Source organism: Diadema setosum, chromosome 17 (assembly GCF_964275005.1).
Source record: "Diadema setosum chromosome 17, eeDiaSeto1, whole genome shotgun sequence".
Lineage (NCBI taxonomy): Eukaryota > Metazoa > Echinodermata > Echinoidea > Diadematoida > Diadematidae > Diadema > Diadema setosum.
Window position 1 is genome coordinate 23376739 of NC_092701.1, and position 14736 is coordinate 23391474.

A 14736-nucleotide genomic window follows, 5' to 3' on the forward strand; every position below is an offset into this window, starting at 1 on the left:
CTTTCTCTTGTCCTACTAATAACAAAAATAGACAAAGATAGGGAAGAGGAGATCTTATACACACTAGTAACGCACAGAATATTAGCTGTTATACATTTTCTCCTGATACCGAAGACAATTGAGAGGGTAACTTTCGGAGAAGCTATTGAACACTACGACAGTCTGATAAGGATGAAGCGATTGGGAGTGGGCGTGGTCCATTCGCAGTCACTGCAATAGTACAATCAACAATGCGTTGAGATCTTACTCTGGTATAATATAGGCTACCTACTGAGTATATGTAAATGATTTGGCATAGAAATAGAAACTCAATCGATACCTTAGGGGAGAGTTGTGATGGAATCGAAAATGATTCCAGACGAATCCTGCCAAAATGGATTGATGCTGGATGATAGACGTCTGACCTCAGCTGCATTTATGCTCTCATTGGGAACTAGTTCTCCAAACAATTAGTTAAAAAAAAAAAGGCTTTTAGCAGGCTAGTCCCTTCCTGGCATCTGCAGTGGTTAAAAAAGGTAGCTATGTCACGCTCCATGCAAGCTTTTACTAATTCAGAGAGAATTTCGGAGGCTGCCTTGGAAAAATTTATCATTATATCAACCTGTCTCTATATGCCACGGTTTACGTTCTTGTCCTGGATGATATAGTATACTGTATCTTTGAATAAGACGGATGAAGTTAGAAATCGTATAGACTTAATAATTTTGTTTAAGAATTATGTTTGTTCACATCAATTCGTTTGCCATTTTGAGGTTATATTCATGTTCATGGTTATCGAGTTAAATGCAGAAATTCAGGATTTGTTTTTTCTTACTCAACCGTATGAACACCAAGATGTGTGTAGTGTGTGCAGGTTTGTATGTAACCTAAAAACCGGTTGCTTTAGTGTATTTCCACTGATTATATGCCACGAGGTTTTTGTTGGAAAGTCTTAATAAGTCTTAATAAGTCTTAAGATCCAAGCTCAATTACTCGATATATGCCTGAACCGCTATGAAGTCTCCATGGCCAAGGCCAAAGGACCCGGTTTTTCAAAACAAGGATGAACAGTATAAGAGGAACAATAAATGCAAGATACGCACCAGTCTCTCTTTCGTTATATATCATATAATAATATATAGAAACTATCCTGGAGCAGAGAGAGCAGAGAGGGAGAGGGAGAGAGAGAGAGAGAGAGAGAGAGAGAGAGATGTGGGGGGGGGGGGGCAGGGAGAGAGATAAGAGCGGGGAATCATGAAGGTGGAGCGATGGAGCACTCGACCGACCAACCGGGTTGGTTTTAAGCGTTACAGTTCTGGTCGAGGTGAGGATTTAGCTTTTAACGTTTTGCGAGATATTCAGAAACCACTCTACGAGATGTCAAAGAGCATGCAGTTCTAAGGGGTATCAAAAGTTTATTCGATGAAAATCGGTTTTGAAATGGATGAGATATCCAAAAACGAGGTAAAACAAAGAGATCCCAATAAAGTTGTGGTATGTTGCCTTTTATTATTAGCACTTTTTTGATATCTCGGCCATTTCAAAACCAAATAAACGTTGAATCCTTCTTAAAATTACATGCTCTTTCATATTTCATAAGAGGCTTTTCATTATCTCACTTAGGAATGTTCAAAACATGAATCCCCACCTCAACCAGTAATGTATAGTTTCGGATTAAACCACGCGATTATCGTCTACGAGGAAATCAATTTCATCAACTTAACCTTCTCTGGTCCGATTCTTCATTTTTATGACTCCTTGTCAGAAAGACCGAAAGATTTCTTCAAGCACTCATATAGCAAACATACTTACTTTATCCTCCAACGGCTGAAGAATATTTGAATATATTATATGACCTATATAGATACCAATGTGTGATTGGTCAAAATGCTGTCACGTGACCATGTTCACAAGGATGAGAAGCGTTATATTTCATAACATGACGTAAATTACGTACAATCATGGAATATAACAGCGACTACGTTAAACAAATGGCGTTATATCTGGAGGGGTGACGTAATCAAAAATCAATTATGATGCGCGCAACATACACAGAGACGCTTTGCACACACACACACATACTTACGAATGTAATCGTGACCGGTCGACCGACCACACGCACCATACCACTTACGTTTACAGAATGCGCTCGCTAGCGGTATTAAATGAGCATCACACTGACACACGCTAGAACAATGCAAGCGCGAATTACGAAATTGCAACTGATTTGTTTTCGTCAAACTGGCATGGCAGCTTTGATGAGCAGCTGCCCTTCGCTTGTGAGAGAGAAAGAATTGTTGTCCTGATAGCTCCTACTCCAATCAATGTTAGACAGTCGTGACAGGAAAGCCAAAGGATTTCCCATTACATTACCAGAGCCTGAACTGAGTAAGTTTTTATGCTACTTGTACTAGCGCAGGACCTGGACCAGGGCCAGGTCCGTAGTCTAAACAGCTCTTGTACCAGTGACCACAGGCAGAAGAGATTAGGCCCTACATTATCAGAAAGTTCACATTCTCATACATCACCACAAACAAATGTTATGTCAACAAGCTTGCTTTACCCAGACCAAAAGCGGCATTTGGTCTAGAGTTCTAGTCTTCTACAATTTTTACATCTCTCATTACAAAATCTGGCTCTACCGCTACGAAACTAGGCCCTACGTACGATTGATTAACGACTGTTCTAGAAATTACTTTGTGATAAACAGGCAACGGTCGTACTCCACGGAAGAACGAATTCCCGGTAGGCCTACGTGAAAGCCATCGGAGTTATATCTACGTATCAACAGGTATGGCTCGATTGAATACCACTGGCATTAGCGCACTGTTGTCATGCGGTACGCGCGTTCATGCAAAGGAGTAGTGTTTCTAGACCTAGGCCTAGACGTTTTGCTTTAGGGCCTATACAGCAGTTTATTTCTTGTACTGTAGGTCATATAATATAACAGATATTGACTTTTTCCTTCGGTAGGAATATAACATTTAATTTCCCTTGGGAAGTTATATTTTTGTCTCGGAATACTATATTTTTCCTCAGCGCTACGCGCTTCGGAAAAATATAATAATCCTCGACAAAAATATAACTTCCCGCGAGGATCTCAAATGTTATATTCCACCTCTGGTAAGTCAATATCTGTATAATATCTTACATACTTACTTTATCCTCCAACGGCTGAAGAATATTTGAATGTACCTTATGGAAGGTATATTCAAATATTCTTCAGCCGTTGGAGGATAAAGTAAGTATGTTTGCAATGAGTTAAGAGAGGTGACATTGTCACCTCTCATAACTCATTGCAACAGATACAGTACTCACAGCCAGTGTTTTGTATTGTGGGATAAACTTTATTCTGTTTCTTGACCTGACATTCCAGGATACATGATATTCAAATCGTTGCGCAATCTCTAATGCGGATGTATGCTGACTAATTCAGCATCGAATATTATCAACCTTCGACACACAAGCAAAAACTTTAAAAGAAAATTCCAAAATAAAAGTTAGACATTCTAAATTAAACATCAATACCTGACATTATGATAACTAAAAATACTTGTACACTACTACACTAAACTATTATACTGCCACTACTTTTACTTAACTTATGCACTGCTCTGAACCACTTTGACAATGATTTAGAAGTTTACTATTCATCGGAACCTACAATTTTGCTGCTTTCAGTAATCCGAGTACCATCTCCTACAACTATTTTTCAACTTTTCACTGCTTTTCAAGTATACTGTGTGTCAGACAGCAAAATCTAATAAGAATTCCCCGAATCTTTATATCATGTAATCTAACTCTGGTGGTTTCTGTATGTCAATAAAAGCATTTTTGTACCTGTACTAAAGACAATGGCCCGAATTCACGAAGGTGGTACAAATGAAACCATGGTTTAAACCATGAACAAAAACCATGGAGCGCCAAGTGTCGCACGGAATATTTCCTTACGAAATTGGTCATTTCGTCGACGAAAAGACCATTTCCTTAACGAAATCATTTCTACCCGATCGAAATGTTCATTTAGTTACAAAATGTTGTCATTTCGTTACAAAATAATTATTTCATGGATGAAATGATATATTTCGTAACGAAATATTCCATGCGACACTTGGCGCTCCATGGTTTTTGTCCATGGTTTAAACCATGGTTTCATTTGTACCACTTTCGTGAATTCAGGCCAATAAGTTTACTTATGTATCCAATCACAAAGTGAGGTACACCGCATCACACATGAATTCTGAATATGAACATACTAGTATACTAAAAGTATAAATGCACGACCTATTTCCGTATCATATCAGAAGATTACCTTAATAATCTGCTTGGAAGTCCATGAAAAGTCATTTGTTCGTAATACCATATACGTAGATATACAATGTATAAATGTGCAACTTGGAAAAGTTAATTGCTAGTACAAATTACGGATTCAATTAATTACTACAACAATGACAAATGTCTGATAAAATTTCAGAAATCTACGAAGAATAAGGAACAGCTGCTGGAATAGAAAATATCCATAAAACCACTACATATATATATATATATATATATATATATATATATTATATATATATGTACAACGTGTGTACATACAGTGACACGTTTATTGTGGTTTTCTGGCCCCACAACCAAACGTTCAACTGCTCCATATAGTGACACATCACCAATTCGTATCAAAGCTGTTTGATAATCTATTCAACTTTCTCAATAAATTTTATATATCTTTCCCCTTAGACTACATGTGTATTATCATTAGAAAACAATAATATCCTATGAATGTAACGACGAAACAATCATATTCGGTGAAGATATTTCATAAATTGTTAATAATTATGTACGATAATGTGGACTGTATATACATATTTCTGCCTTATTTTTATCGGGCTGCGTGATGAATGAATACCATTTAAGTTGGTATGCTATGATGTATACAATAGCATGTGTCGCCATTTTCGTCGAATTGATTTAAGTCACTAAACACATCGTGTCATATCTATGGTAAAATGTCCACTCGTTTTTCTCCGCTGCTGTCGGAAATTTCGACTGAGACCGTTGAATTCGTGCTTTCTTCCTTGACGTGACTCGGGTCTTCACTGTCCTTCGGGAGCTTTTCCGGCGAGATAACATTGACGGGCATGCTTGCTTTAGCCCGAGTAGCTTTCGGACGAACTATCGTGCTCGATTTCGTCAACGCTCCAACGTACAGTGACGAGTTTCTCTGAAGAGCGAAGGCTCGCCTGGCTGCTGCACGGAAAGTGTCGCTTCGCAGGGCATAGATAAACGGATTCACAGCGCTGTTGAGGTAGGTAAGCCAGCTGAGGACTGTGCGTGGAATGAGACCGGGCGCATAGGCGGGCAAATAGAGGTCCATGAAGACGAGCGTGTTGCTGGGTATCCAGGCCAGACAGGTGAAGCCCATGATGATCATGAGAGTGGTGAAGGATTGGGCGTGCGAGTGAAACTTTCCGGTCGCGCGCCGATCCGCTTTCAATTTTTGTCGGGCGATGGCGAAGAGATGGGAATACATTGCAAACATAATTACAAAAGGTATGATGCCGTTGACGATGATTATGAACTGTATATGTACTACGTTGAAGACGGCAATGAACTCGAAGCAATAAACGCTTCCAGGGACGAGCTTATTGACCCCGGCTAGAGGCAAGACACACGTGACGGCGAACGTATACAGCCAAATGATGACGATAGCTCCAGTGACGCGGGTTTCAGTTATGAGCGACTGATAGCGGTATGGACGTATGATTTTCACGTATCTATCGACGGTGATGGCGAGAAGAGACAGGCACGAGGCGCTTGTAGAAAAGAGGATTGAGCACCAGACCAGCAGACAGGTGTAGATGTTGTTGACGAATGTCGGATCCAGGGTCAGGTTTACCCCTGGGATCATCGCCAGTGAAACGAACACGTCGGCGCTTGCCAAGCTCACGACGAAAAAGTTTGACGACGTCCACAACCGTCTGTTGCGCGCCATCGTGAAGATGACGACGCCATTGCCGGCAAAGATGACTACGAGTAGGATGATCTGGATGGCCACAGAGACGCCCGCCACAATGATGAGGTGGCGTGGCACCTGCCATGAAGCGAGAGTCGTCGGATACTCAGAAGGGCTCGAGGTTGTAGTAGTCGCCTCTTCAAAATCAAGAAATTCCGTTACTTCCGTCGCTCCAAAGTCGGTGGCGCTTACACCGTCGGCAGTGCTATCCATTTTCTTAATGATATCGCAGCAATGGCAGAATGGTAGAGATTTCTCTTACCAGCTCCAAATATAAATGTCCTGTTAAGGCTAAGACCTCTTTTCCGACCGTTTACAAGCACGACAGGAGCAGTTATGAAGTGATGTAGGCAAAGTTGAGATTAGGTCTCCGGCAACTAGGATTAAATAAGCCATCACTGATCCACTTCATTGCACACAAGAGATAAAAGGCAAATTAACTCCACCAATGTTATTAAAAGGCCCTTAACTTGCCGATTGAATGCGAAGCTGCATGAAAAGAAGTACGCGTCCAATTACACGAAACTTGAACATGCTGAATACCTATAAATAGAAGTCCTTTTGTTGTTGTGGTTGCTGGTGCTGTTGTTCCTATGGCGTTGCCATAGCAATCAAGTTCGAGTCACCATCAGCTGAGCTTCCGTAAGAGTAAGAAAAGAAATAAGCAATCACTTGGGTACAATGAATATACGACCCACTCCTCTTATACATACCTGTACATGATATGCCTATTCATAGGCAGCTTGAAGGATATTCGATCGTTGAGTACTTAATGCAGTACAGGGTCGGTTTTGATTCCAAAATGGAAAATGTGGAAATGTGGAAAGCAATGGGAATCATTTCAAGGTGACACGTCTTCATCCGTCCGACATGCTCTTGAGAAAAAAAAAAATAACAACCAACAACACTGATGAATCAAACATTTCCCGATAACCTAATATATAACAGTGACTATCAAAACTGACACAATGTCTTATGTTATTGCTCTCCTTGAACATCCACCCTGGAAAAGGATCAAATGAGCAAGACTTATAAACTGGTGACTTGATAACTCTGCGGACTTTACATCTACTGTATAACATTCCATATCCCTACGCCCTCGCCCTCACCACTCCTTCATGTACCCCTACGCTGGCTTTGAAAACTCCATCTTCCGTCCATTGGGGTCACCCTGCATAGAGAATTCAACCAATTCGTCAAACCAACATGACCAGCACAACTTTTTCATTATCAATGAAACATTGTAACCCATACACACACACACACACACACACACACTCACACACACGCACACACACAAATAAACAAACAAAAATGATGATGAAAGACCTTAAGCAGTATTTAAAAGACAAGTTCACCTTCATAAACATAAGGATTGAGTGAATGCAGCAATATTAGTAGAACACATCAGTGAAAGTTTGAGGAAAATTGGACAATCGATGCAAAAGTTATGAATTTTTAAAATTTTTGTGTTGGAACCGCTGGATGAGGAGACTACTAAGGCTCGTGATGTCATATGAGTACAACAGTATAAAGAAAATGTAAAGAAAATTCAACATATTTTCACTTTTATCGCATAATAAAAGAACACTTGCCTCTTTCTAAAGGCAATGGGAATAATATTACCCACAACATTATGTCAGTAACAAGTTGAGGGAATGTGTATTTTTTCAGTCAAAAGATGACATTTTGTGAAATTCTCTTTGTATTTTCCTTATATTGTTGTACGCATGTGACATCATACACTGCAGTAGTCTTCTCATCCAGCGGTGACTGCACAAAAACTTCAAAAAATCATAACTTTTGAACGGATTGTCCAATTTTCCTCAAAAATGCAGAAATTTGAAACATCTCTTGGCTCATGAATATCTATACATGATGGTTTATAGTGATGTGAGATGGCATATAATAATTAACAAAGAACCCGTATAGTAATTTGTTACTTCACATATTCATGAATATGCCTGACTGCACTAAAACAACATGAACATTCCGCAGCGTATAATATATATATATATATATATATATATATATATATATATAAGTATTTAATTGGATTGAATTTATTTTCCATTTCTATGACATGATCAAAAGACATGATACATAACATTGACACACAAGTAAAAATACAAATTACATAAAAAAGGCAATATGAATGGCAAATGGATGGATCACCAGAAAGTAATAGAATAATAACATAACTTGAAGATCCAACAACAATTATAAAGTATATTTTTTTAAAGGGCGCAACAAACATTGACATGCACATCAAGAACATTGAGACATTTGTACACACACACACAAATACAAACACACACAATAACTCAGCCTGATTAAAAAAAAAATCATATCTGATTATCTGATATAAAATTTTGTAATAAATATTTTTTCAACTTTACTTTAAAACTTTTAACAGCACTGCATCGTTTGATATTCTCAGGTAACATATTCCATAATTCGGGTGCTCTGCATATGATATCAGAGTTTGTAAATGAAGACTTTCCATATTGCACACGAAAATCATTTTCACATCGTGTATTATAATTGTGAATTGACATATTTCGCACAAACAAATTATCAAATACTTCTGGTAACATAATATTATCAGTATATGAATGCATGAAACAAATCACTTGATAATCATAAACTAAAGATACTGGCAGTATATTCAATTCATAAAACAATGGCTTTGTATGGCTATCATATGAAGACTTTGAAATGAAACGTACGGCTCTTTTCTGCAACAGGAAAATACGATGCAATAAATACTTACTACAAGCACCCCAAACAATAATATCATATAACAAATGAGGAAGGATTAATGAATTGTAAATGGTTAAAAGAATACATTTTAGCAAACACATTTTTAGTTTACTCATAACTCCAATGATCTTAGATATCTTTAATAATATTTCATTCATATGTGTCTTCAATTTTAGATCACAGTCTATACTGATGCCTAAACATTTAGTTGTCTTTACATTTGTTATTACATGGCCATCAATAAATACCTTCAATGTACTTATATCTTTCTTACGAGAGTTAGAAATCATCATATGCGTCTTTTCATAATTCAATTGTAACTTATTTGCACTTATCTAATTACTAACTTTACACAGTTCCATATTAATCATTTGATACCCCTTTCATAAACTCAATAATGCGGATAATATCCGCAACATTTGGTCGTAAAATCGGAGCGGGGAAAGAATAATGCGCTTTATTTCGACCCTTCTATTATCCGCATAATAGCAGCATCGGGACCAGATTTGGAGTTTATGAACGCAAACCCAAATAATGCGGATAATTGCCGGGGTGCGGTCAAACGTCACCCGTCTTTCCTGCAGGAGGGACGTGTGCAGTCACCATGACGATTATCCGCCTTTTTCAGGACGGGCGCTCGTAAAAATAATGCGGATTATTTTCAGAGTTTGTGAACGCATTTTTTATTGAATTGTCCGCATTATTCTTATGTTAATAGGATAATAGGAGGATGAGTTTATGAAAGGGGTATTAGCCAAACATTCTACATTTTCATGTTTTATGGTATCATCAGCAAACAAGAGTACATTCATAGCACTGGAAATATTTGATAAATCATTGATAAATATAAAAAAGGGGCCTAATATTGACCCTTGAGGTACTCCACACACAACTTTTCATATAAAGAATTATGATCAGAAAATACAGTAAATTGCTTTCTATCAAGCAAATAATTCCGGAACAATTCAAGTGTTACTCCACGGATCACATAAAAACATAATTTGTCCAATAATATTTCATGATTAATAGAATCAAATGCGTTTTTTTTTAAATCCAGAAAAATTCCAACTATTATTTTTTTTATTCTATATTGCTTTTGATGAATTCAACAAAAAATCCAACGAAACATGAGATGAAGAATGTTTAGCTCTAAATCCAAACTGGTTTTTATATAAAATTTCATGTTTATCTAAGTGACCTTGTAATCTAACATACAAACACTTTTCAAATGTTTTAGAAAACAAAGGTAATAATGAAATGGGCCTGTAATTTGAAAACACATCAACTGGTCCTTTCTTATGAATTGGAATAATCTTTGCTAGCTTTAATTCCTTTGGTATTTGACCTGTTTCAAGACACAGGTTAAAAATTGAACACAAAGGTATACATACTATATGAATTACCTATCGATAACTTAACTTGATCATACCATGGAGCCTTTCCATCTTTCAAAGCTAAAACATAATCAATAATCTCTTTTTTATTTACAGGTTTAAAAAAAGCAGTTTGATTAAAATTTCCATGTAAAAATCTCTGTGAGAAAAAAAGCCTTGCCTACAGCCTTTAGCAATCTTATTTCCAGCATTAATGAAATAATGATTAAAGTGTTGTGCAATATCTTCAGGATTTTCTAATACTTTACCATCATGTTGAAACACCTTTTGTTGAACCCTCGATTTACGTACTTGTAATTCATCATTAATTAACTTCAAGGTTTTAGATATATCACCTTTTAAATTCTGAAATTTACAATAATGATACTTTCGTTTGGCAGCTTTAACAGCATTGGTATATACATTACGAGATTTAAGGTAACATTCTTTTCGGTACTGGGAAGGGTTCTTAATAAATTTCTTGTACAACCTGCCTTTTTTTTAACACAGTTTCTTCAATTCATACAAATACCAAGATTTATTAATTTGTTTTTGTTTAACACACTTCAGTGGAAAACACATATCAAAATTTAATGCATTACAATAAAACTCCATAAAATCTGTATATAAATATTATGGATCCCTACCGTTATTTTCTTTAAATATGATATTATATATATATCTGTCACCATTATCCCAGAAAAAACACTTACATTATCATCATTATTTTAATAAATATTATCAATCAAAGTCATAGACTTATCCGTTATTCTTGTAGGTTTGCTTATCATAGGCGAGAATGAATGGGCATAAAATGTTTCTAAAAATTCATGTGAATAAGAACTATATTAAAATCTCCAAGCAATATACATTCCTTGTGCTCTGAATTAACAACAGGTAATATTTCTTTCAAATGATTTAGATAACCTTTTACAGATTTACAGGGTGGTCTGTAACACACATACGCTGCACCGATATTAACATTTTTACGAGATTTATGTATTTCAATGAACAACGTTTTACATACATTATTGAATTTACTAATATCTGGTCTCAACATATTTCACATCTTGTTTGATGGCAAGAGCTATTCCTCCTCCCTTCTTATCTATCCTGTTTTACTGACAATATTATATCCACAAAAAAATAATATTTTGCATTGTTTGAATCTAACCAAGTTTCTGTTAATGCAATAACATTAAAAGAACACTCAAGAGAATCCAATAACAATGCAATATCTTCATAATGCTTCGGTAAATTCCTACAATTAGTATGAAAAACAGAAAATGATTTTTTATATTTACAATCATAAAATGCACTAAAATCAGCTGAGATAAAATATTTTGAAGTATCATCATCATCCATATCTTCCTTTAAGAAATCCGTAACACCATTATTAACACAACAAAAATCTGATTGCTGAGAACGCATTGTTTCAGAATTGAAAAAAGTATTTATTGCATTATAAAAATCAGTATCAGAGGAGTGCATATTAAACGGCAATTCTTTACCAATGCATACATGACAATACCAGGATGACATTTCACGTTCACCAAATTTTTCAAAATCATCGAAAGAAAAATCAGGAATACATTCTACATGCACCAAATGGGCACATAAACTACAAAGCAGTGATACTTCTTCAGAGTGAACAGGCTGTGAACATGTAACACACAGACATGAATTAAACATACTACAGAAGGGGAAAATGTATTCTTAAAAATAAATGAATAAATACAGTGTCAAAATACAATTTAAAAAGCATACACTATGCAAGTACAATCATACACAGTTTAAGTACAATCACAAAAACAAAACTTTTGTATAAAAAAAAATCAGAAGTTTATGTAAACAAATCCACAATGCAGGGAGTAATTATTTTTCAGGATGACAGAACATCAATTACGCATTGATCTCAATATCTGTACGCGACAGCTCACAGGCTTCTTAGGTCTTTGTCTGAAGTGATAATTTTTGTGATCATCTTTCCACCTGAGGCTTGGATTGAGGCAATGATTTTGCCAACATGTGTCCATGCTGCTTTGACTTTTGGGTTTTTGTAGGTTTTTGTGTAGAATTCTGCATTTTGGGTTGTCAGATCCTCTTGAATAATATTTTGTGATCCCGGAGTGTTTGAGTTTTTGAGTTGTTGTTTTTTGTTTTGTTTTTTACGTGCTTTGATAATTTCAGATCTCTTCCTGTATAGGAACAGAACTTAACGATGATGGATCGGTGGTGTTTACCATCCCTTGAGCGCTTTCCGGTTCGGTTTGAGCGATCGATGTCATTTCGCGTAATGGGGACGCCAAGTTTGCCGGACACAATATCACACACAATTTGATCCATATCGTCCTTTTCTTTTTCCGGCACACCAAAGATCCTCAAAGAGGATCTTCGCGAATACTGCTGGAGATCGTTTGCAGCTGCTTCTAATGTCAAAATTCTGTTTTCTTTCCTTTCTATCTCCTTTTCCAACTCCTCCAGACGCTGTTTCCTCTCTTCAACCTTCACCTCGACCTCGTGCAGCCTCCCCTCATTCTGCTCGATCAAATGACTGAGTTTCGCGAAAGAAGTGTCAGCCACTTCATGCGCAGTGTTTCGCACAAGATCATGAATCTTCAAGAATGCCTAATCTTGGAACAGTTCGAGAACAGCACCCGAGTCAGATGCCGCATAAATAGATCAGACAGAACATGCAATGTCTGAAAAAGTAGATGCAGAGGTATTCTTACGAGTTAAGGGCTTGGGCATGTTGATAATGCGGCAGTTCAACAACGTCAGACACTATCACTAGTACGTAGATACCCACTAGATCTAGTCACTGTTGTGTTGAGCAGCATAGTAACAGACAATATATATATATATATATATATATATATATATATATATATATATTAATCCACTGCTTTGAATCCATAAAAAAAATTCAGTTTGTGAACGTGCTTTTACAGGCCAAACGCGGTCAAAAAAAAAACAAAAACAAACAAGGAAAAGTAGAAATTACGCGGTGCGTAATATATGTCCCCGCCGGAAGTAGCATTTAGTAGCAAAATGTACAATATAGGTAAAAAGATGAAGGTCAAAGGTCAAAGAAGTCAAAGGTCAAAATTCTATGAAGAAGTTTTGAAGCCCTCACCTAGTGCCATCACATAAAGCATACGGAATCGAAATCGGGTTAGAAATGGCGAAGGAGTAGCATTTTGTAGCCAATGTACAATATAGGTAAAAAAAATCAAGGTCAAAGGTCAAAGAAGTCAAAGGTCAAAATTCTGTGTAGAAGTTTTGAAGCCCTCACCTAGTGCCATCACATAAAGCAAACAGAATCGAAATCGGGTTAGAAATGGCGAAGGAGTAGCATTTGGTAGCAAAATGTACAATACAGGTCAAAAATCAAGGTCAAAGGTCAAAGAAGTCAAAGGTCAAAATTCTGTGTAGAAGTTTTGAAGCCCTCACCTAGTGCCATCACTTAAAGCAAACGGAATTGTAATCGGGGTACAAATGGCGAAGGAGTAGCATTTGTAGGCAATATACAATATAGGTCAAAAATCAAGGTCAAAGGTCAAAGAAGTCAAAGGTCAAAATTCTGCGTAGAAGTTTTGAAGCCCTCACCTAGTGCCATCATATAAAGCAAACAGAATCAAAATCGGGTTAGAAATGGCGAAGGAGTAGCATTTTGAACATTTTGATCACACACGGACGCACACACGGACACACGGACGGACGGACGGACGGACGGACGGACGGACGGACACACGGACACACACACGTACGGAGCCCGTTTCATAGTCCCCTGCTCGAACTCGTTCGGCGGGGACAAAAAACAGCTCAATAAAGATGCCTTAAAACGTGCTCCAATACCATCTTGGGAATACTTGAGTTACAAAAGTGCTATCTACTAAAAGTTGAACAGGTATATATAAAATTTACCATTGCTGTTGGATGTAAAAGCATGCCTTATACTCTGAGTTTTGTTTGTAAAGACAGACCTCATGCACGTTACAGCTTTTACAGACAATAAAGACTATCAACAAACTTGGTTGACCTTATCATAGAAACACTTCACTCGAGTAATAAGATTTGCCAGACGCCACGATAAGCACACCCATCGAGGAAGATGGCTTCTTGTCAGTCCCTGGATATAAATAATGCATGGCCAAGACACTTTAGTGCAAGGAGACTACTGTCGCAGCCTAGTACGACAACTAATCACAATATCCACTGTAAGGTTCTTGGTTCAACCAAAGAAGAGCTAGAGACGAATCATCAAAGTCAGACCCTTCACCAGCAGCGGCGATGTTGTCACCCGTGATCATAGCTTTCGCATCGATCTGCCTGGCAAACAAGAGTAACGGTGGGGAGATACGGTTTTCTTTGCTTGATATTTATGATATTTCTCTGGGACAATAAGATCTGTATGTTGGAGACTGTAGGCCTGCATATCATACTGAACATGCAGATGTACATTTTAAATCTTGAATATCAAGCTGGGTTTGTGTGTATTCCAATGGAGAGCGATATTTGTTGAAAGGGCTCAAGTTCTATAATAATAGAAAGAGGAGAGTTAAAAATAATATAGCCCGGCATCCCCACAACCGCATTAACCACTAA

At 37.2% G+C, this 14736-nt stretch overlaps 1 protein-coding gene across 3 annotated transcripts in view; it reads left to right on the forward strand.

Annotated features, from left to right (window-relative positions):
* The window catches only part of LOC140240476 (ficolin-1-like), a 69037-nt gene that overhangs the window by 45864 nt on the left and 8437 nt on the right, over nt 1-14736 (forward strand). Inside the window, exon 1 of one of the 3 annotated variants that reach the window (XM_072320250.1) lies at nt 2289-2367. The exons of 1 other annotated variant lie outside the window; for it this stretch is intronic. In XM_072320250.1, coding sequence (XP_072176351.1) covers nt 2304-2367 — 64 coding nt within the window. In that variant the 5' untranslated portion in view covers nt 2289-2303. Of the gene's footprint in view, nt 1-2288; nt 2368-12756; nt 12851-14736 lie in introns of those variants that run through there. One more of the 3 variants, XM_072320248.1, reaches the window with a different exon arrangement.